This window comes from Notamacropus eugenii, chromosome 4 (assembly GCF_028372415.1).
Source record: "Notamacropus eugenii isolate mMacEug1 chromosome 4, mMacEug1.pri_v2, whole genome shotgun sequence".
NCBI classification, from domain to species: Eukaryota; Metazoa; Chordata; class Mammalia; order Diprotodontia; family Macropodidae; genus Notamacropus; species Notamacropus eugenii.
Genome location: NC_092875.1, coordinates 173,187,226 through 173,208,605, shown reverse-complemented (window position 1 = coordinate 173,208,605; position 21,380 = coordinate 173,187,226). Strand labels below are relative to the sequence as shown.

The 21,380-nt window shown below is 41.8% G+C and overlaps 1 protein-coding gene across 1 annotated transcript in view; it reads left to right on the top strand.

The window, feature by feature from the left end:
* The first annotated feature begins 1,196 nt into the window (after positions 1 to 1,196).
* Positions 1,197 to 21,380, top strand: part of PXDC1 (PX domain containing 1) — a 55,780-nt gene continuing 35,596 nt past the window's right edge. The window contains exon 1 of the mRNA XM_072603695.1: positions 1,197 to 2,071. Within this exon, the coding sequence (XP_072459796.1) occupies positions 1,816 to 2,071 (256 nt within the window). The 5' untranslated portion in view covers positions 1,197 to 1,815. The remainder of the gene's footprint in view (positions 2,072 to 21,380) is intronic.

Here is a 21,380-nt window from a genome sequence, read left to right as displayed (position 1 = left end):
AAGTTTGTCCCTGATGCAGAAACTACCTCGGTCACACCCGCACTCCCCTGTCATGGTTATCATTTGGGTTACTGTAGCCCAGCCGGTCAGTCCCGGTGGCTTCCTCCTTGGAATTAAAGCATGATTGGAATGTGCCACAAAGACAAGCCACCGGGCACTTGGAGGCATCCTGACCAAGTCCGGGGGCAGGGATAAGGCTAAGCCCATTGCTCTCCGCAGGTCAGGAGGAGTGACAGGTTGCTGCTGCTCGCTTCTTTGGCTCTTCTCATCTTCTCTGTCCGGGCACTGGGCCCGTGTGACCCTACCTGGCATCCCTTTTCCCTGGGTCTTATTTCCTTCGCGCTGTACTTTATCAGTTTAAGGCTCGGGCTAGAGGCTGAGCTTTCGGTGTTTTAAGTGTAGACTAGAAGAAAAGCAGAGTACAAAACCAACCCTGCAGGCGTTTGCAATATGTTCCAAACTCCTCCTCCCCCGGAGGATCGGGAGGAATTCCTGGCACTCGAAGCAGCAGAGTTTTTTTCCAAAGGGGGGAAAAAAACAAAACTATATATGTCCCCTCCCTACCGAGGCTCCCGCCCACCTTTACTCCACCCCCACACGACGCTGAGTCTGCCCCAGCGGGAGCCCGGGGCCTGGGCCAAGCTCGGAGCCCCCTCCTAGGGGCGGAGGTCTAAGAAGGGTAGAAAGAAGAAAGGAACATTTGCGATATCTTCTGAAGTCAGGCGGGTGGCAGGCGCGCCTCCACCCAAGCCCGCTTACTTCCGAGATTTCAAAAAGAAAAAGAGAAGCCGTCCATGCAGGAGGGGCTGAGGGTGTCTGGGTCCTCGGGCTCTTCTTCCTTGCTTGGTGGCCCAATCAGCGACTCGGCGAGGAGGGACGAGACCCGGAGCAGAAGGCACCGGACCGGGGAGGGAGGGACGTGGTTTTAGGGGAAGGCTGTGGCTTAACCAGTGCGAGCATCAGCTAGGAGGGCGGTAGCGGCATCAGCCCAGTAGCCCGGCGGCGGAGGAGGAGGAGGAAAAGGAAAAGGAGGAGTGTGTTCTCATCGCACCCCCAGTTTGGCACTTCCCGCGGAGTCAAGGCAGACCAGGGGTTTTGCACGGGCTTCTGCCACCCCTCACCACGCAGTCCGGGGAGAGAGGAGCTCGCTGGACTCGTTCAGTTGCTCCTGCTCGCCTCTCCGGGGGTGCGGGGTGGGGGGCGCGCGGGCGGTCCCTCCGCGGGAGTGTCGGGGCGAAGAGGCGGAGGCGGAGGTGGCGGCAGCTGCTTCCCCGAGCCCAGGGATTTACCCTCGGGAAACTCCTCTACTTAAGCGGAGGCGGGGGCCGGGGGAACCCCGGCACCCCGGCTGTCTAGCCACCTCGGCATTTGGAGGAACTGGGAGAGTGGGCGTCCACCTCCGAGGCGAGTCAAGGAGCCAGAGGTGACCCTTGCGGGGCCAAACGAGAGGGCGGGCAGTTTGCACAGCCTTGCAGGCTGTCTAGCCTCCCGAAAACCACTTCCTCTGGGGCCAGGGGGCCGGGGAGCCGGGGGGCCGGGGGAGCCTGTCTGCCAGCAGAGAAGAGGGGGAAGGGCTGCCCTCACACCCGGCAACGTAGACCAGAGCAACCCGTGATGAAAAGTTTCCTTAAAAGCCAGCGCCTCTGAGGGAGCGCAGAAGGAAGCCAACGCTGTTTTGCCCGTTTGGATCCGGGAGTCAAAAGCCCGGCGTCCTCAAGCCAGCCCACTCCGCCTCCCCTTCTGTTTCTCTTGCTCCCCGGGCGCGGCTAGACGGGGCGCCCTCCCTCGTCCGGGGCATGTGCGGCCACCGCGGGCATGGCATCTGCGGTATTTGAGGGCACTTCGCTGGTGAACATGTTCGTGCGGGGCTGCTGGGTGAATGGCATCCGGAGGCTGATCATCAACCGACGGGGCGACGAGGAGGAGTTCTTCGAGATCCGCACGGAGTGGTCGGACCGCAACGTTCTGTACTTGCACCGGAGCTACTCGGACCTGGGACGCCTCTTCCAGCGGCTCCGAGACTCCTTTCCCGAGGACCGACCCGAGCTGTCACGGTCCCCGCTCCTGCAAGGTTGGTTGGAGACGCCTCCCTTTCTCCCCTTCTTTACTCATCTGTGACTTGTCCGCTTGGCATACTTGGGAGGAGGGAGGAGAAGGGAAGAGGGAAAAACGACGTGGAAGGAGTGTTTATTAAGTGAAGGATATTAGTAAGAAAAGAGCTTGCGAGATCATTTTGAAAATGTAATGAAGTGCCTGGAACTTTGAAGGCGCTTAATAAATTCTTATTGACTGACTACAGCTTGAAGTAAGAGATCAGGAGGGGAAGAAGAAAGATGAGAGAGTTATTGTAGTCGTAAATATTACGTCTCTTCCTCCCTTGCTAAGGGGGCCAGAAAAATAAAATAGAAAACGCCCGGTTAACATCTATTGAAGCTGGCCTCATGCAGATATAAACGGGGGGAGGGAGGGAGAGACAGACAGACAGACAAAGAGACAGAGAGAGAGAGAGAGAGAGAGAGAGAGAGAGAGAGAGAGAGAGAGAGAGAGAGAGAGAGAGAGACAGAGACAGAGACAGAGACACAGAGACACAGAGACAGAGACACAGAGAGAGAGACAGAGACAGAGAGAGAGAGAAGAGAGAGACAGAGACAGAGAGAGACAGAGAGAGAGAGAGACAGAGAGAGAGAGAGAGAGAGAGAGAGAGAGAGAGAGAGAGAGAGAGAGAGAGAGAGAGAGAGAGAGAGAGAGAGAGAGAGAGAGAGAGAGAGAGAGGCAAGTTACCTACTGTTGATCAGTTGGAAACTTGGAAATGAGCTTGACCACAGGTCATCACCGCTTGTTTCCTAGTATAGACTTGTTATACTAGGAGATGCTAGAAGGGTCCTCAGAAGCCATGAAGTCCAGTCACTTCATTTTACAAATAAGGAAACTGAGGCCCAGAGATTGTCAGTTGCCTACGGTCTCACAAATTGTTAAGGTCAGAGTCAGGAAAGGGAACTGAGAAAAGTCCTGGGAGAACAAAGTTGACGGTTTAAATGAAAAGGAAAAGCTGAGATTTTTCCAAGAAACAGCAGGACAATTAGGTAGGTAACATGGTTCTATCTGTTGGTTATCTCGTGACACAGATTGGAGATTTGTTTGCTTTAAGGTAGCGAGGGGTATGCAAGCCATTTGCTCCTATTCTTATCCCCAAAGACAAGAACTCAGAAATTCTAACATTTACTAAGCCCCTACAATAAAGCCCCTACAAAAAAGTCCGACCCATGGTAGGTGCTTAATAAATGCTTGCTGACATCACTGTCTTGGTGAATCAAGAAGAAAACGAGTACATTGTTCAGAGGCAGCGGATTGACTACTGGCAAGGATGGAGGTGGCCCCTAGCTGTTTTCTGCGGTTCTCCATACTCCGCGTAGGTGATAATGAGGACAAGCTAAATACTGTAAAGTTGTCTGTAGGAATCTGTCATCTCTTCCGCTGCATTACCAGAATAATTCCTCAGAGAGGCATGGTTTATTGGCATCGGACTTTGGCTTCTTTTGCTCAATCGATGACAAAACTCGTGATGCAAGATGCCACGCTGTCCTTTAGTCATTCAGCCCTGTGGGGAGTAGAGGGAGGAGGGTTGGCTTCGACTTTCTTCGCAGAGCTTTGAGTAGCATATATGTCTCTGGCCCCAGCTCCTTGTCAAAACATGTGGATTTTATTAACTACTGCCACCCCCTTGTCTTGAACCCGTGACTGATGATCCTGGCTCCCTGGGAAGCATTCTTGTCCTTGGAAAAATAGTTATTTTTCTTCCTAACCACCTAGTCTGTGCTCCCTCCCACACTGCCCACTGGAGCCAGGAGAGACTGGGTAGAAGAGAAGGAAGGTAGGATGGAGAAAAAGGGCAAGAAAGAGAAGAGAGAGATAGGAAGAAGGAAAAAATGGAGGAAACTTGGAAATGGAAAAGGAGGAGGGAACTGAGAAAAATGAAGAGAGGGTGGGGAGGAGAAAGCTTGAATGGAAGGAAGGGAAGAAAGGAAAGAGAGAAAGGAAACTAGAAAGAAGGCAAGGAGAGAATGAAGAATGGATATAAAAGAAAAGAAGAAAGAAGAGAAAGCAGTGAAGCAGAAACAGACACCAACCCTAAGATAACCAGAGGGCAGGACATTTTGTAGCCAAGGGAACGGGAGCCTCCTGATCACCTGCAAGAATTAGTGAAGTTGTGGGGGGGGCACCCTCAATCTTCTTTTGCTCTTCCTTCAAGAGAGAACACTATAGCAGGTAGCATTTATGTAGCACCTGCTATGTGCCAGGCACTGTACTAAATGTTTTACAAATACTATGAAATTTTGAACTTCGAATGTTTTGAATAATTGACTTGAAGGGCTCAGGCACATGTGACAAGGCAAAGTAAATTTGATGCAAAAGATCATTCTCTTGGGACAAACTCTTAATGTTCCCTTCAAGATATGGAGGGTTTTTGTTTGGTTGGTTTAAGATATTCACATAATTGAGGCAGCTAAGTGGTATAACTGATAAGGCAAAACAGACGCTCACTAGCTGTTCCACCTTAGGCAGGTTGCCTAATCTCTGTTTGCCTCAGTTTCCTCATCTATAAAATGGGGAGAATAGTAGCACCTACCTACCAGGGATGTTGTGAGGATCAAAGGAGTTAATATTTGTAAAGTACCTGGAGCTATATATAAGCTATTATTATTATTATCATTAGTCTTAGTTCAGCAATTTACTCTAGTTTTATAGACATATCCTGGCAAATGAAATCATTTGGGAGGGACTTCAAAATTCCCCAGCAAGCATCAGTTGCCTTGATCATCTAAGCCTGGTACTCTGATCTGCCCTATTTGTGAAAGTTCTGGGCATCATTTCAGATTATATCTTGATAATTTTTCTTGGACTTCCTTTTGGGGCATATTTCCTTTTTTCACTTGATAAATTAATGTCAAAGTGAGGAAATTCCAGATGAAGGAAAAATCAGATAGATGATAGCAGATCACTGTTATGAAGAACTCCAAGAGAATGGAACTTTTGAACCGACTTCTGATTTTGAGCTCAGGAGGACAGTGAACAAGAACCATCACTGAAAGATAAACACACTCACACCTGGCTACCATAATTCAGCTGGCAAGTTGTGTCACCTCATTAATCTGGCTTTGTAATAATAATAGGTAGCATTTATATAGTACTTACTATGTGCCAGGTGCTTTATAAAGATTATCTCTTTAATCCTCACAACAACCCTTGAGAGGTAGGTGATATTCTCATTTTACAGTTGAGGAAACTGACAACCAACTAGCTTGCCCAAGGTCACAGAGTTGGCATCCTCTTGACTCCAGGTCCAGCTCTCTATCCACTGCACCAGTTAGCTGGGTACCTTTTTCCAGAACAGAAGAGAGATGGTGGGAAGGGTGTCAGTTTTGTCATTCATATGCCCTTGACCTTGCTGCCTTCAGGACAGACGTTTCTAGCCTGGTAGATGCTGCTGCCTGTGTTATGTCCATAGCCAGTCCTTTCCATGAAGACTCTTAAAAAAAAGCAACCTAGTAATAATCTTGAGGGAACTCTGATTCCCGACTCACTGCTCAGCATATAGATCACTTGAGATAATAAATGTATTATCTTTATAACCTATGTATTTATAAAGCCACTCTCTATGTGTGCTGGCTAACATTATTATTGTTATTATTAGATGCTTCATAAATATTTCTTAATTTGTAAGTAAGTCTTCATGCCATGCCCCAAAAGAATTCTGATCTTTGTTGTAAAATAAAGAGAAGGGGCAGCTAAGTGTCACAGTGGTTGTCAGGAGGATCTGAGTTCAAGTATAGCCTCACTAGCTGTGATACCCTGGACAAGTCATTTTACCAGGATTGCCTCTCCCCCTCCCCTATAAGGGAGGGAAAGATATTTTCCTCTATCTTACCCCTTCAGATTATTGAGGAATAATATCAAAATATCAGAAAAAGATTTGATTTTCTTTTTCTGATCCAGTACTTCAAGAACTTTCATTTCATCAACATAGGTACCCCCTCTGCTACAACAAAGAGTAAGCAGACCATCTGGTGGGTGGTGAGCCTCTCCTAGCCTTACGTAGGCTGATCCTTAGCTGACCAACATATATACATTCAGTCCATTTCTGGGCAGCTTCTCAAGTTTGGTAGGACCCACCTCAGCTGTGCTCTGCCAGAGAGCCCAGGGTCATCTCGCTACAAATAAGGCATCAGAGTAAGAGAATAAAAATTGTGTATCTGAAAAAAAAGATTTTACTTCCTTTCTATATAACTTAATCTTTACCTAATAGAGTTGTCTAGATGTAGACTTGACTTGAAGGAACTTCTGGTAGAAACTAGTTTGGTCTTCAGTTTTATAAATGAGAAAACTGAGGCCCAGGGAAGCTGTGTGCTTAAGGTCACAAACTAGTCAGTGGTAGTTAGGGTTCCTCTGTCCACACTATAACATAAAAACTATAACAAACAAAAGATGTATGTGTTGTAATAAAAATACTTATTTGTTTTCAGTACTATATTTCATCAGGTTCTACTGACTTAAATTTATTGAAATAATTTCTGGACTGTGTTATATTTGCCCTCTAGTATAATAAAAAATCTTCAAAGCTTTAGGAGAAAAATGCTTGTTGGTTTCAGAATTGAAATCGGCAGCAGGCTGTAAGCTCCTAGAGATGTGTGATTGAACACCCTCTGAGTAGTGTGATCACCTTGGCTCCTCTACACATTTTAAAATTTACATGTAATTAAAGGGCTGTGGAGTCTAATTCAATCCCCTAGAGTACTGGGGCTGAGCATGGCAGAGAATGTTTACATGGGAACTGGAAGAGGATGCTGTCTATCCTGTTGTCTACACTCTATGGAGTTATTCTTGGCTGCCATGATATGCCATGATGTCTGGCACAGAGTACAAAGGCACATAAAAATTCACAGGGTCCAGGGTGGCCATGGATGTAGGCACTGACAGAGAGGACTCAGGAACCCATATTCTTTGGAGGTGCAGTTACTGCACAAAGTATTGCCATTGGGGGAGAATCACTAGACTCTTTGACCATGTCATGGTCTCTTTCTGAGGAGTTTTTCTTTTTTTCCCTTTTTTGATCTGGCGCAGTCACAACCTGCAGCCAGAGTGGCCCACAAATAACATAGAGGATCCTGTATGTTGTGTGGGCCATATCTGGTGTCTTATTCTGTCCTTCATAACTTATCTCTATTATCTAAATCTCATTTAATTTTCTACAGTATCTCTGGTAGAGCCATTATTAGTCCCATCTTACAGATGAGGAAAACTGAGACTCAATGAAGTTAAATGACCAGTCCCTATGGTGTCTATGGATATACAGTTGGTATATATCAGAGATGGGATTTTAATCCAGACCTCACCTTCCTCCAGAGTCAGTGCTTTCCATTACCTCTCAGAGTAGCTTCTTCATGTTCTCACATGATCTCACAGGATACACTGGAGCATAATGATGCTGCCTTCTGCCCTTCGCTTTTCTTCCCATCTTGCCCCTCACTTTTAGATATATATAGTTCTTAACCAATAGCCAATATGTATATAGTGCTTTCAATTTTGCAATATCACTGTATATATTTGATACTCAGATAACCTGTGAGGTAGGTGCTATTATTATCTTCATTTTATAAGTGAGGAAACTGAGGCAGACAGGTTCACTGGTCCAGGCTCAGTCACATAGTAAGTGTCCAGAGTTGGGATCTGAACTCAGATTTTCCTGACTCTCAAGTCACTCTGTCTGCTATTCTTTGGATTGTAAACACTTGAGAACTAGATTCAGTTTTCACTTTTAATAGTGCCTGCCTGTCATTCTACTCAGGGCTTATTATGACTTAACTATGGTCACCTATTGATTTTTATAGTTTTTCTAGCTGTTCTTAAATGTATAGTATATTTCCACAAAAGTTCTTTGCTGGTGGCTGAACCAACAACTCTAGTACTTTTTACCCAGGTAACATAGGGACAGTAGGACTATTTATAGTTGGATGCCTTCTTTTGTCTGGGGTTACCTTTCCAGAATCAACGTGTTCATATCCTGAGAAGTAACTTGATCTGAATTATTGTCCCCAATATAACTTTTAACTGTCACTCTCCTTTCTTCCCATTTTCTTTATACTCTTTTCTCTTTTTCTTGTCATTTCCCCCATGTCTTTGCTGTGCTGAGTTCCCCTATGTTAAGTTAATTTCTTATTTCTCCTCTGCTCTCTCCAGCTGGAAGTGATCTATTCTTTCCCTCAAATTCTCATAGAGCACTTTGCTTAAATTTCTCTTTACATACTCCCTTGTATCATATTTATGTTCCAGTTAGATCCCCACATTAGATTATAAACTCCTTGAGGACAGGACAATGACTTCTCATCCTCCCCATCTGTGTAGCCACTAAGCCCAGCAGAGAGCTTTCCCATAGCAGACATTTAATAAGCAGTGAATCTTTTCTTGTTTTTGAATTCCTGAAGCACATTCCTGAATTTGTGATCAACTAAAGCTGGTCTGTTAGACATTCCAGGCCAACTCTTGGAGCAAAACATAAATTTTAATTTCAGATAAATTTCATGGCCCAAGAGAAGTGGATTAAGAAATTTGTGCAAGGCTGCCCTGAAACATTAAGGACAAGACAGGTAGTCACACTTTCATACAACAGAGATAATAATAGTGCTTACTTCTGAGAGCTTTCATGAGGATCAGATGCATTGTTTGTAAAGTTCTCTGCATAGCTTAAAGGGTCTCATAAATGCCATCTAGTATCATCACCATTGTTATGATATGTTATGTTTATGTGACCCAGGCAAGGTTTTGGCTCTAACTAGAATTAAAGTCAGAGGTATCCATTATTTTTATTTCTGCTTGGAGACTCTCTTATTTGACACATCTTCACATAGGTGATTCTGTTTTTAGTGAAGTAAGGCAATCACAATTTTTTGAAAAGTTAACAAAGGAGATTGGCTGTTGTTTAACACAGTTGTTTGTATGTAACAAGCATTCTATAGCACTTAGCACCTCTGAATTTGCCCTTTCCCCCTTATCTACAGAAACAGTTCTGGTCCAGTTGGTTTCTGACTCCAATAGAGTACAGCAGAACTACGACCTCCCTCGTCCAAGATCCTGGGTCTCCCTTGATGCATCCATTTTCTTTTCCTTTTTCTTTTATTTTTTTGCCAGCAGGGGAGACGAGTCACATTTAGAACACCTCGACTTTCCTCCGAGCCCTGTGTCACATAGGTGATTTTTGTTTTACTACGATTTTGTGTGCAGATAGAAGTCAAAGTCAAATCAACAAAACATTTATTAAGCACCTTCTGTGTGCCGGGCACTTTGCTACGTGCTGGGTATACAAAGGTATAAAACAGTTCCTCCCCTCAAGCAGGTCATAATCTCCTGGGGAAGATAACATACAAACCATTTTACAAATAAGATGTATATAGTATAAATTGGAGATAATCTCAGAGGGAAGACACTGGCTTTGAGAGGGATAGGGAAAGACTTCTTGTGGAAGGTATGGCTTAAAGGAAGTAAAGAGAGACCAGGAGGTGGAGATGAGGAGGAAGAGCATTCCAGGCATGGGAGACGACTGTCTTGTGTCACTGAATCAGAGTACATGGTGATGAGTAAGGTATATGAAGACTGGATAAGTAGGAAGGAGGTCAAGTTTTGAAGAACTTTAAGAGCCAAACAAGATTTTATATTTGGTCCTGGAGCTGATCCAGAGCCCCAGAATTTACTGAATAGGAGTGTGACATGGTCAGACTTCAACTTTTGTAGGATCGCTTTGTTGGCTAAATGGAAAGTGAATTGTAGCAGCAATTTTAAGATAATGGTAGCAATTAAAACAAATAAAACTTAAGTGATTTTATAACTTCTCAATGGATTTCATCTTGGAACTTGGTAAGTGCATATAAAAATTGCCCTTGAGAGTCTATGGTGAGAGGCAGACGGTAGGTTACAGTCTCTTGGTTTGCACGCTGTCACTGAGTCTACAGCCCTGCATTCTCCCCATAAAGCCAGAAGGGAGCTGGTTTTGTTCAGAGCATTCTGTGGGAGCCGCAGCTGTCCCTGTGCTGGGAAGACACCAATAAATAACACTGCTTCCATTGTGCCTCTTCTCATCGTTGACAATGTCAACAGTTCATTAATGGGAGCTTGCCTGAGCATCTGGGAGACAATGAGCCCAGCTCTTCATTATCAGTCATTTAGCCCAGTTATCTAACTGAAATCACAGTTTTTATTTGTCTTTGTATTTATCTTTGACTTCTACCAGGGAACCCCTTTTTTTCATTTCCGAGTTGGTGCAGCTGAAAAGATAACACCCTCCCCCTCCCCCAGTTACCCCCTTCCTTTTAGCCAAGCTCTTTCATCACTAATATTGCTGGTCTGTGAAACAAACCAAAAAAGAGCCAGAGACTCTTCCTTCCATCCATTGTGTTTTGTACTGGCTGGAGACTGCATTAATCACAATGTCAGTTTAGATTGAGCGGAAATGTCACTTCCAAGCTAATGAGCCATGTGCCTGTTATAATTTTCCTCAGAATAGACAACTTCCCTCCCATCCTTTCATTTTTTATCTCCCTCCTTTCAAATAGATGGTCACTGACCCAGCTTCCATATCAATTATACTGGTTTGGGTTACCCATTTCTACTCCAGTTTAGGGTTTCCTTTAAGCAAAATAGGTACTTTTGAAGTAGTTGTGTGGGGTTTTGTTTTGTTTTGTTTTTGGTACAATACAATTATTTCTGGATACATTACTTATATTATCTCCTCACTCCCAGCCATTGATCTCTGTCTCATAACCAAGGTAGAGAGGCTAGAGAAAAGCTTCATTATCTATCTGCCCTTCTGACCCTTAATAGTTTTTTTAATAGTTACGTTTCCTTTTGGTGATCTTTTCATTTCATTCATAGTATAGTCTTTGATGAATGATGCTATTCTGGGCATCATTTCACACAAATAGTTTCACAATTCATCATTTCTTAATGTACCGTGAAGTTCCTTACATTTGTATGCAGTTTATTGAGATATTCCATGTTCTTTCAACTCCCACCTTTGTTTCCAGTTCTTTGCTACTACAGAAGGAAGTCTGGGAGTGTTTCTCTTACGTACTGGAACTTCCTGTTTCTGACCTCCTTGAAATATATGCCTAGCAGGTTTTCATAGTTTGGTATATAAGCTTTTCCTCATATACTTCCAAATTGTTTTCCAGAATAATTGGATTAATTTGCATTGAGATACCATGCTATCTTAATATGCCCTTTTCCCACCTGCAGGTTAGTTTTAAATATACTAAGCTCTCATTATGTGTTATTGATGTGTTCCCTAGATTCAGGGCATCAGCCAAAGACATTAAGATTCTATCATCAGAGCAATTAAAAGTCTTGCAGTAAGAACAGGAAGAGTTTTTCCTAAATGAATCCATTCTAGAACTGAAGACAAAATAGTAGAGTGGTTCAGAGTGTTAAGTCAGGGAGACCTAGATTCGAATCCAACTGCTAACATTTACTAGCTGTGTGATCTTGGACACTCACTTAGAACCTCACTTTTCTCTTTTTTTTTTCTTCTGCTTAATTGTATATTTTTTCCAATTACATGTAAAGATAGACTTCAACATTCACTTTTTCGTGCCTTGGTTTAATTTCAGTCATGATGTGTGTTTAAGAAATAATTGTTGATCAATTGATATAGCTGATGCTAACCTCTCCTAGGATAAAAGAAAATATATGGAAAAATGATACATGCACTGCTTTTTACTTTGTGGAAGCAAAACCCGATAGAGATGAAAACTTTAGAGGGATAGAATCCTTTTGCACAGACAAATTCTGTCTCTTTATCTTTTTTGTACACTGGATTTGTCATTTGATTGATGCGTGGAACTCCTGGTGAGGAAACTCCCTGTTTTCAATGTAAGTCAGCAACTATTCTGCATTTTTTAATCTTAGAGTTTGCTAGAATACAGATTAAAGAATAAAAAAAAGTATTTGTAATATGAAAATTCCTTTATAAATTCTACTTTCTTAAAAAAAATATTTATTTTTAGTTTTCAACTTTGCTTTCATAAGATTTTGAGTTCTAATTTCCCCCCTCTCTCCACTTCCCTCTTTCCACAACAGCTTGCAATCTGATATAGTCTCTCTCTCTCTCTCTCTCTCTCTCTCTCTCTCTCTCTCTCTCTATATATATATATATATATATATATACACATACATATATATATATATATTTCCACATCAGTCATTTTGTGAAAGGAGAATCAGAACAAAAGGGAAAAACCACAAGAAAGAAAATAATATGCTTTCATCTGCATTGACTCAATAGTTCTTTTTCTGGATGTCGATAGTATTTTCCATCAGGAGTCTTTTGGAATTGTCTTAGATTGTTGTATTGCTGAGAGGAGTTAAGTCAATCAGTTGGTCATCACACAGTGTTGCTCTTACTTTGTACAATGTTCTCCTGGTTCTATTCACTTCATTAAGCATCAGTTCATTCACGTCTTTCCTGGTTTTTCTGAAATCTGCCTGCTCATTATTTCTTATAGTACAATAGTATACCACTATATTCATATACCACAACTTGTTCAGCCATTCCCTGATTGATGGAGCCGCACTTTTCTCATTTGTAGAATGAGGGGATTGGATTGTGGCTTCTAAGGTCCTTAAGGGCTCTAGATCTGTGAGTTTCTGGCCTCAGGGAGGGCTTGACTGAATAAAACAATAAAGAACAGACCCTTCCTTTTCTAAAGTAATTCATAGGCACTCATGAGAATAGACACCAGTGTCTGAAACAGAGATGGTAAGTATAGTCTGAGACATCCCTGCCACTAGAGAAATAGACTGCTGGCAGCATGGAGCAAGAAAAAGGTCCTAACTTAGGAGGATTTTTAGCTGTCTGTCTAAACCAGAGCACATGTATCTCCGAATTCCTAACATTTTTCTTGTTGTTTTTCAATTGTTTTAATTGTGTCTGACTCTTCATGACCCCATTTTGAGGTTTTCTTGACAGATACTGGAGTGATTTTCATTTCATTCTCCAGTTCATTTTACAGATGAGGAAACTGAGCCAAACAAGGTTAAGTGACTTGCCCAGGTCACACAACTAATAGATATCTGAGGCTGGATTTGAACTCAAAGAGGGACTTTCAACATATTTCAGTCTTTCCTAGGCAAGACAACATAAACAGTGATCCTTTCTATATCTTGTATTACTAGGGCAAAAGGGCAAATGTTTGATGAGTTCTATAAGAAATTGAAAATAAGGAAACCCACTTTGAACTAGGTGCTCACCAGCAAAACTCTTTGAATCTAATGAATCTAGGTCTTCCATCTTCAAGTCTAGCATGAGATTACACATTTGGTTCTTTCACTATAATTCAGTCTAATTCTCTTAGGGCAGAGAGGCAAAGTCATCTTTAGGTTCTTGAATCTCTTGAATACAACCCCTTTTCTCCTCTGGCACTGACATCCTCCTGGTACAAGCCCTCATCACCTCACACCTGGATTATCGCTATAGCCTTCTAGTTGGTCTGTCTGACTCAAGTCTCTCACCACCCCATTCAGTCACTAAGGTGATTTTGCTGAAACACAGACTTGACCGTGTTATAGTCCTCCCCTATTCAATAAACTCCAGTGGCTTCCTGTCCCCTCCAGAAGCAAGTACAAAATCGTCTGTTTGACATTCAAAGCCTTTCACAACCTAGCCACCTTCCTACCTTTCCCATCTTCTTATGCCTTACTTTTCAACGCAGTGACATTGACCTTCTGGCTGTTCCATGAACAAGACACTCCATCTCTCAAGTTTGAGAATTTTTTTCTGATCATCCTATGTAGAATGCTTTCCCTTCTCATCTTCACCTATCTTCCTTTAAGTTCAAACTAAAATCCTGTCTCCTACAGGAAGCATTTCCCAATTCTCCTTAATACTAATGCCTTTCTCTCTCTTAATTATTTCCCATTTTTCCCTGCATATAGGTTGTCTGTACAAATTTATTTGCTTCTTGTCTCTCCCTGTTAGATGGTGAGTTCCTTGAGAGCAGGGACTGCTTTTGCTTCTTTTCCTAGTCCTAGCACTTAGCACAGTGCCCAGCACATAGTAGGTACTTAAATATTTATTGACTGACTCGCTGCCAGATTTATCTAGAGGTGAGAGACTTGGTAAATATGTCTTTGTCTTCCTTTTGTCTAGTCGGAATTTTTTTCACTTTAGTGGCTCCACAGCATAAGTTGTTAGTGCACCAGGTCCCTGAAAGGAGAGAATTAGACTGATGGTCAGGTAATTTTCTTTAAATCTTGTGCTTCTAATCTTGTACTCTCTTGTAAAAATGAACTAAATATTGCCAAATCAATTTTCCTTTGATTCACCTTTAGGAGCCAGTGAGTGCATAATGTAAATAATCTTAATTTCCTTAGCACTTTGAAAAGTGTTCTGTCCAGTTAAGTCTATTGCATAATTCCTTTCAGTTATGGCTTTTGAATAAATTTTTTGACTTTTGCTTAATTCATTTTCTCTAGGTTGAACAAAATATTGAAGCTGTTTAGTAAGATATGTTTTTAGTCATCAGTCATCTTTTGAAAGAAGCTGAGACTCATAATGTTTTGACAGGATCCAAGTGAGAGCTGAGAATGGAGTGCCCAGTGAATACCTAGTATTATTTTAAAATGAAGACTGGCCTATTTTAATGATATTCACAAGTGTTTAACTCTTAACTTCAGTTCTCGTTTGCTTTGTAGAGATTTCAAAAGTGGAAAATGGGACATTTAGTAGGGAATACTGTAGGAAAAAAAATCAGTGAAGTGAAAATAGAGTAAGGAATATTGGACTTAGAGGAAGAAGACTTCAAAGCCACTCAGATTCTAAGTTTGTTTCCCCATCTGCAAACAAAGGGTTTGAACTAGATGCGTGTTGAGGTCCTTTCTAGCCCTGGATCCTGTGTATTTAACATTTTTGTATTTTCAAGGGATAAAGAACAAAAGGGCTAGACCTGTGGTTTTTTTTCATTAGTTTATTGTTTTTAATCAGTTGTTTTCAATCATATCTGATTCTTTTGTGACCCCATTTCTTAGCAAAGATACTGGAGTAGTTTGCTATCTCTTTCTCCAGGTCATTTTACAGATGAGAAATTGTGGCAAATAGAGTTAAGTAGCTTGCCCAAGGTCACACAGCTAGTAAATCTCTGAGGTCACATTTGAACTCAGGTCTTCCTGACTCCAGCCCTGGTGCTCTATCCACTGTGCCCGATACATGCCCGATAGTATATTTTTACTGGCATAGACATGAAATTGCAGAATGAAGAAATTCCATCTATCAATCCACACTGACACATTCTTTCTTGTCTAGAGCAAAGAGGTTGTGACTTTTCCATACTCATGTAGTTAGTATGCGTCAGAGGCATATTTGTAGTAAAATATGTTCATTATTTACTTCCTAAGAATGTGTAAATGCTTTGAAAATAAGGTTATAATGTTATTATCAGGAAGCTATGTCAATCTTATTCTTGCATGTGAAGGGAAGTGATCTTCTTCCCTTGAGGAAACAGCTTTAGAAATGAAAACAACATCTGCATTATGTGTCTCTGTAAAGAATGATTGGATATCTTACCAGAAGAACTTATTTTAATACAACTCCCCCTCGCTATTCTTTCTTCATATATCAATGTGGCGTAAGTTTGAGTGTACTGTGGAATGTTCTCAGCCCAATTCAAAAAAGTTGATCATAAAGTTCTTGTCTCTCATGTATGCATCCTGTCTCTTCTCCTGAGACATATTTGTGGTCCTGTCACCAAATTTTGCCTCTGTGTTCAGGGTTTATCTTTTTTCCTTGGACTCGTAGGTAGGAAAGACCACACCTATCATAAGTGGAGGAAGATAGAAAAGAAATTCAACTGATCTTAAAACACACAAATAAAAATCACTTGGATACTTTATGAATCTGATTTTATCAATAATAATTGTAAAATGTTTAGAGTAGCACCTGGTACCTACCAATGGAAGAAAACGACTCTAGTAACCCTGCCAAGAAAACCCCAAATGGGGTCATGAAGAGTCAGACACAACTGAACAACAACAATATACTATACTAATTCAGTTAATAATGGCCTTTGCATAATAGCAATTACACTCACCCCTATTTTTGAAGTTTTTTGTTTTGTGGGGTTTTGTTTTATCATTTCTAAATGACAAAAACAAGCCATCTGTTCATGTCCTTCCTTTTGTCCATGTCTTCCAGTAAACCAAGTCCCAGTGGTTCACTCGGTGTTTTGAGGAGCCATCATCCTAGATTGCTTGACATTGAGTGGATTCCAGTGGAGACACCTAGTGCTTGTCCTTCATTTCTTGCTGCAGGATTCCCTGCCTTTTTTCTTAATCATATTTTCCTAAAGATGTTGAGGCAATGAAAAGACAGTTGGACCTGGAGTCAGAAAGCCTTCACTTGAATACTGACTGCTACCTCTCTAGGTATAGTTGGACAGGATGACTTCTGAGACCCCTGCTATCTCTAAACCTCATGGTTTTTCATTCTATTAAATTCTTCATGTATAATATGGTGCAACCTGCTTAAATCTATCATGCTCCTCTGTTGTCCTCTGAGTGACCCGCAACTTAAATTCTTTAGAAATGACAAAACAAAAAGCTTCAAAAGTGGGGATGGAGGGTGATTGCTATGATGCAAGGGCCATTATTAGCCGAATTAGTATAGTATGTATTGTTGTCCAGTTGCATCTGACTCTTCATGACCCCATTTGGGGTTTTCTTGGCAGAGGTAGTAGAGTCGTCTGTTATTTCCTTCTCCAGCTCATTTTATAGATGATGAAACTGAGGCAAACAAGGTTAAATGACTTGCCCAGAGTCCTACAGCTCGTAAGTGTCTGAGGTTGCATTTGAACTCAGGAAGATGAGTCTTCCTGACTTCCAGACCTGGCACTCTATCTTCTGTGACACCTTATGAATAAATATATACTATGCTAAGTAATATATATTTATATGGATATACATCCATATGTGATATATCATAATATAGTATAGTAATACATGCATACATACATATATTATGCACTCATGAATATAGGGAACTCAAGCTGAGTCAATTCCCTCTACCAACTCAGGCCAGCACCTGCCTGGCAAATTATAAGTTTAGACATAGGCATTTGGAGAGTTAAGCCGCTTGCCTAGAGTCATATTGTTGAGATATGGAATAGGGAATAGAGAGCTGGACTTGAAGCCAGGAGATTGAAGTTTGCATCTTACCCTGGATACTTACTAGCTGTGTGACCCAGGTCAGGACAAGCCACTTAACCTCTTTTAAAAAGCCTCAATTTCCTCACCTGTAAAATGGAAGTAAAATGAGATAATATATGTATAGGGCTTTGCAAACCTTAGAGCTCTATATAACTTTGTTATCGTTCAGTTGTTTCAGACTTTCATGACCCCATTTGGGATTTTCTGGGCAAAGACGCTGGAGTGGTTTGCCATTTCCTTCTCTAGCTCATTTTACAGATGAGGAAACTGAGCCAAACAGAATTAAGTGATCTACCTAGGGTCACACAGCTAGTAAGTGTGTGAGGCCGGATTTGAACTCAAGAAGAGTCTTTCTGATTCCAGGCCCAGCGCTCTATCTACTGTGCCACCTACCTACCCATATAGATGACAGCTATCAATAAGTGTCAGTGATTGGTCTTGGACTCAGGTTTTCCCAAAGCTCAGCACAGTGCCAGGCATGCTGGTCCAGACTTGATTCCATGCCTACAAGGCCAAACCCCTATCCAGTAAGCCACACTTCCACCTCTGCACAAATCTTCCTAAGCAACAGAACTTCACTTGTATGTGGGGAGTATTCCCAAATCTGTTTTCATTCCTAATTGTGCCAGTATGGATTCAGCCTCCCTGCCAAGGACTACAGCCAGTGTTGCCTGGGGAGTTAACTCAGGCCTTCAGTGTAACTAACACAGGGATTTGTTACCCAGGCACTCCAGGGCTAAGAAAAATTTTATTTGAGTGCATTGGTTTCCAAGCTGTAAGACTCTTGCTCCCAAACCCATCAATTATTCCCTTTACTTCCTAAAACCCAAACAGTATAAGTAGGTGTAGCCTGGATTTATAAACCAACAAATTAGGCAGTAGTTATCATGAATTTAAAACAGGCTATATTTGCACATTAATCCCAGGTCACTCAAACTGCACCCAAAGAAATCTCCCCTCCTCTTCCATTCAATCATATAATACTGGAAATCAATGAAGGAAAACCATCTAATAGATTGGGACTGATTGTCCATTACACTTTCCATTTCTGTAGTTGACTGATTATTAATAGAATGGAAGACTGTTTGATAGTTTAATACCAGAGTTGTCCATTGTATTTGACCTGAGTTTGATAGATTTTATTTAAATTGCCAAAATCATTGCATATACTGTTCTTTTGGTCCTGGGATCACCTTATGCTAGTCTACCTATGTTGCCTTGGGTTTTTCATAGTATCATTCATTATGTTGAGTATTGCATTCAGATACATTTGGAAGAGCAGCAAGGTGGCGCAGTGGATAAAACACTGGGTTTAGAACCAGGAAGATGCATGTTCTTCAGTTCAAATCTGGCCTCAGACACTTACTAGCTGTGTAACCCTATTTGCTTCAATTTCTTCATCTATAAAATGAGCTGGAGAAGGAAATGATAAATCTCTCCACCATCTTTACCAAGAAAACCCCAAATGGGGTCATGAAGAGTTAGATACAACTCAGCAACAACAAACAGCATTTGGTTCAGCTTTCCTCAGTGTTGGCCATAAAGTTTGCTACCAACTTTTTATTCTGACACATAATGCTTCTTTGGAGATTTTTGTGCATATGGGTCTTTTATTGTCATTATTAATCTGCCCAGGGTGTAAACCCAGTGCCTTCTATACATCATGAATCATAATCTCTTCTTTCTTCCTGTTCTCTGGACTTTAGGTTTTCTTTAATAGTTTCAAATCAAGCCAAGTCAAGAAACATTTATTAAGTACCTCCTGTGTTCAAGTTTGATGGAGCACTGGTGCTCGAGTCAGGAAGACCTGAGTTGAAATCCTGTTTCAGACACTTATTAACTCTGTGACCCCGGGCAAGTCACTTAAATTGTTTTCCTCATTTTTTTCAACTGTAAAATGGGGATAATAATAGGACCTATCTCCCAAGTTTGTTGTGAGGACCAAATGAAATAATATTGGTAAAGCCCTTAGCACAGTGCCTGGCACATAAGTGCTTAATTAATGGGTAGCTAAGTAGCGCAGTGGACAGGGTGTTGGTCCTGGAGTCAGCAAGACTCATCATCCTGAGTTCAACCTGGCCTCAGATATTCTTATTAGCTGCGTGCCTCAGTTTCCTCATCAGTAGAATGAGCTGGAGAAGGAAATGGCAAATGACTTAAACGTCTTTGCCAGGAAAACCCCAAAATAGGGTCACAAAGAGTTGGACACAACTGAAATGGCTGAACAGCAACACCAAATGCAACCGGGTGGCATGGAGTGCTGGGCATGGAGCCGTGAAAACCCAAGTTCACATCCAGCCTTTGACACTTACTTTCTGTGTGATCCCGAATAAATCACTCAGCCCGTGTCTTGTGTGTAAAGCAGGGAGATTCATAGAACCTACCTTCCAGGGCTGTTGTGAGCTTCCGGTGAGATAATGATGGTGAAATGCTTAACCTGGCATGGAGTAAGTGCGGTGTAAAGGGGAGCTATAGTTACTGTTCCTGGTGTTGTCATTCTCTTCCCTTCCTCCCTCTGTGACCAAAAAAGGATATTTCTAATACAAAATTCAAAACTGAGATGATTAGCAAAAATTAGACAGTATGCTCAGCAGCTCGGAATACAAAGAGGGGCAAAAAAAACAGTCCCTGGGGGGAGAAAACATGCAAACGACTATGGATGTACAAGATATGAATGGTGCAAACTGGAGGTGGGCTCAGAGGGAAGGCACTTTTAGTAGGGGAGAGACCTCTCGCAGCAGGTGAGATTTTATCTGAGACTTGAAGGAAGCCTGGGGAGCTAGGAGAGAGCTGAGGAGGGACAGCATTCAAGGCATCCGGGACAGCCGGTACAGGGACATGGAGGAGACAGACGGAGCATCTAGAGTAGGAGCAGGGAAGAAAATGGAACTGGTTCATTTGTATTTACAGATCTTTAGAGGAAGCTTAATCTGCTGCTGCTGGTTATACAGTTTTATATTTTTATATATTCTTTATTATATATCCTCACTATTATATATCTTTATATATATATATACATATATATATTCTCTATAATTTTAGAGAGTTGACTCTGATATTGAAAGATTAAATGACTTATTCAGGATCCAATAACCAGAATGCAAAGAGACAGGAGTTCTTCCTGACCCCAGAGCTCAGTGATATTAAATTCAAATGTTTGAGTCTGAGGGCCACTAATTCCTGTGTAAGGATCCCTGAGGTCTGCATATTGACTTAGTTATAAAATATAATATTAACTGTATTCTAATGTGTTTTTAGGGAGCTAGGTGGCCTGATGATGGATAGAACATCAGGGCCTGGAGTCAGGAAGACTCATCTTCATGAGTTCAAATCTGACCTCAGACATTTACTAGCTTGTGTGACCCTGGGCAAGTCACTGAACCCTGTTTGCTGCAGTTTCCCCATCTGTGAAATGAGCTGGAGAACAAAATGGCAAACTTCTCCAATATCTTTGTGAAGAAAAAAATCCAAATGGGGTCATGAAGAGTCAGGCAAGATAGAACATTGCATTTTTATTTATTTTGTCAAATATTTCCCAGTTGCATTTTAATCTGATTTTGGAATGCTGTGGGCCACATGCAGGCCATGTGTTTGACATCTTAGCTATTGCTGGCTAGCTCTATGAAAATAATTGTCTTCTTTAGCAGATCACTAAAGATGTTATCATTTGGTTATATTTTCAATGTTCGGACTAAGTCATATAAATTATTGTTAGGTTTCTGAATTTGGAAAGTAGAGGTAATTACCTGTTTTATTTATGCCTCAAACCTCTTCTAAAGACCTGTTCAGATGCCTCATCATTGATTAGAGGTGACACCCTGGATTTCCAAAGGCCTTATCTCCTCCCAAGCACAAGTTCTGGCTGGCCTATGAAACTAGTGAACCCTCAAGTGCAGGTGTGTCTGTAATCTAGGATTGTGGATCATCCACTGTGGCTCATTTCAAAGAAGTTTATCACTAAAAGGAAGGGGAGGTACAGGGGAAAGTTAGGCTCATTGGATACAGTGCTGGACTTGAAGTCAAAAAGACTCCTCTTCCTGAGTTCAAATCCAGCCTCAGACACTTACTAGCTGTGTGATTCTGGCCAAGTCACTTAACCTTGTTTGCCTCAGTTTCCTCATCTGTAAAATGAGATGAAG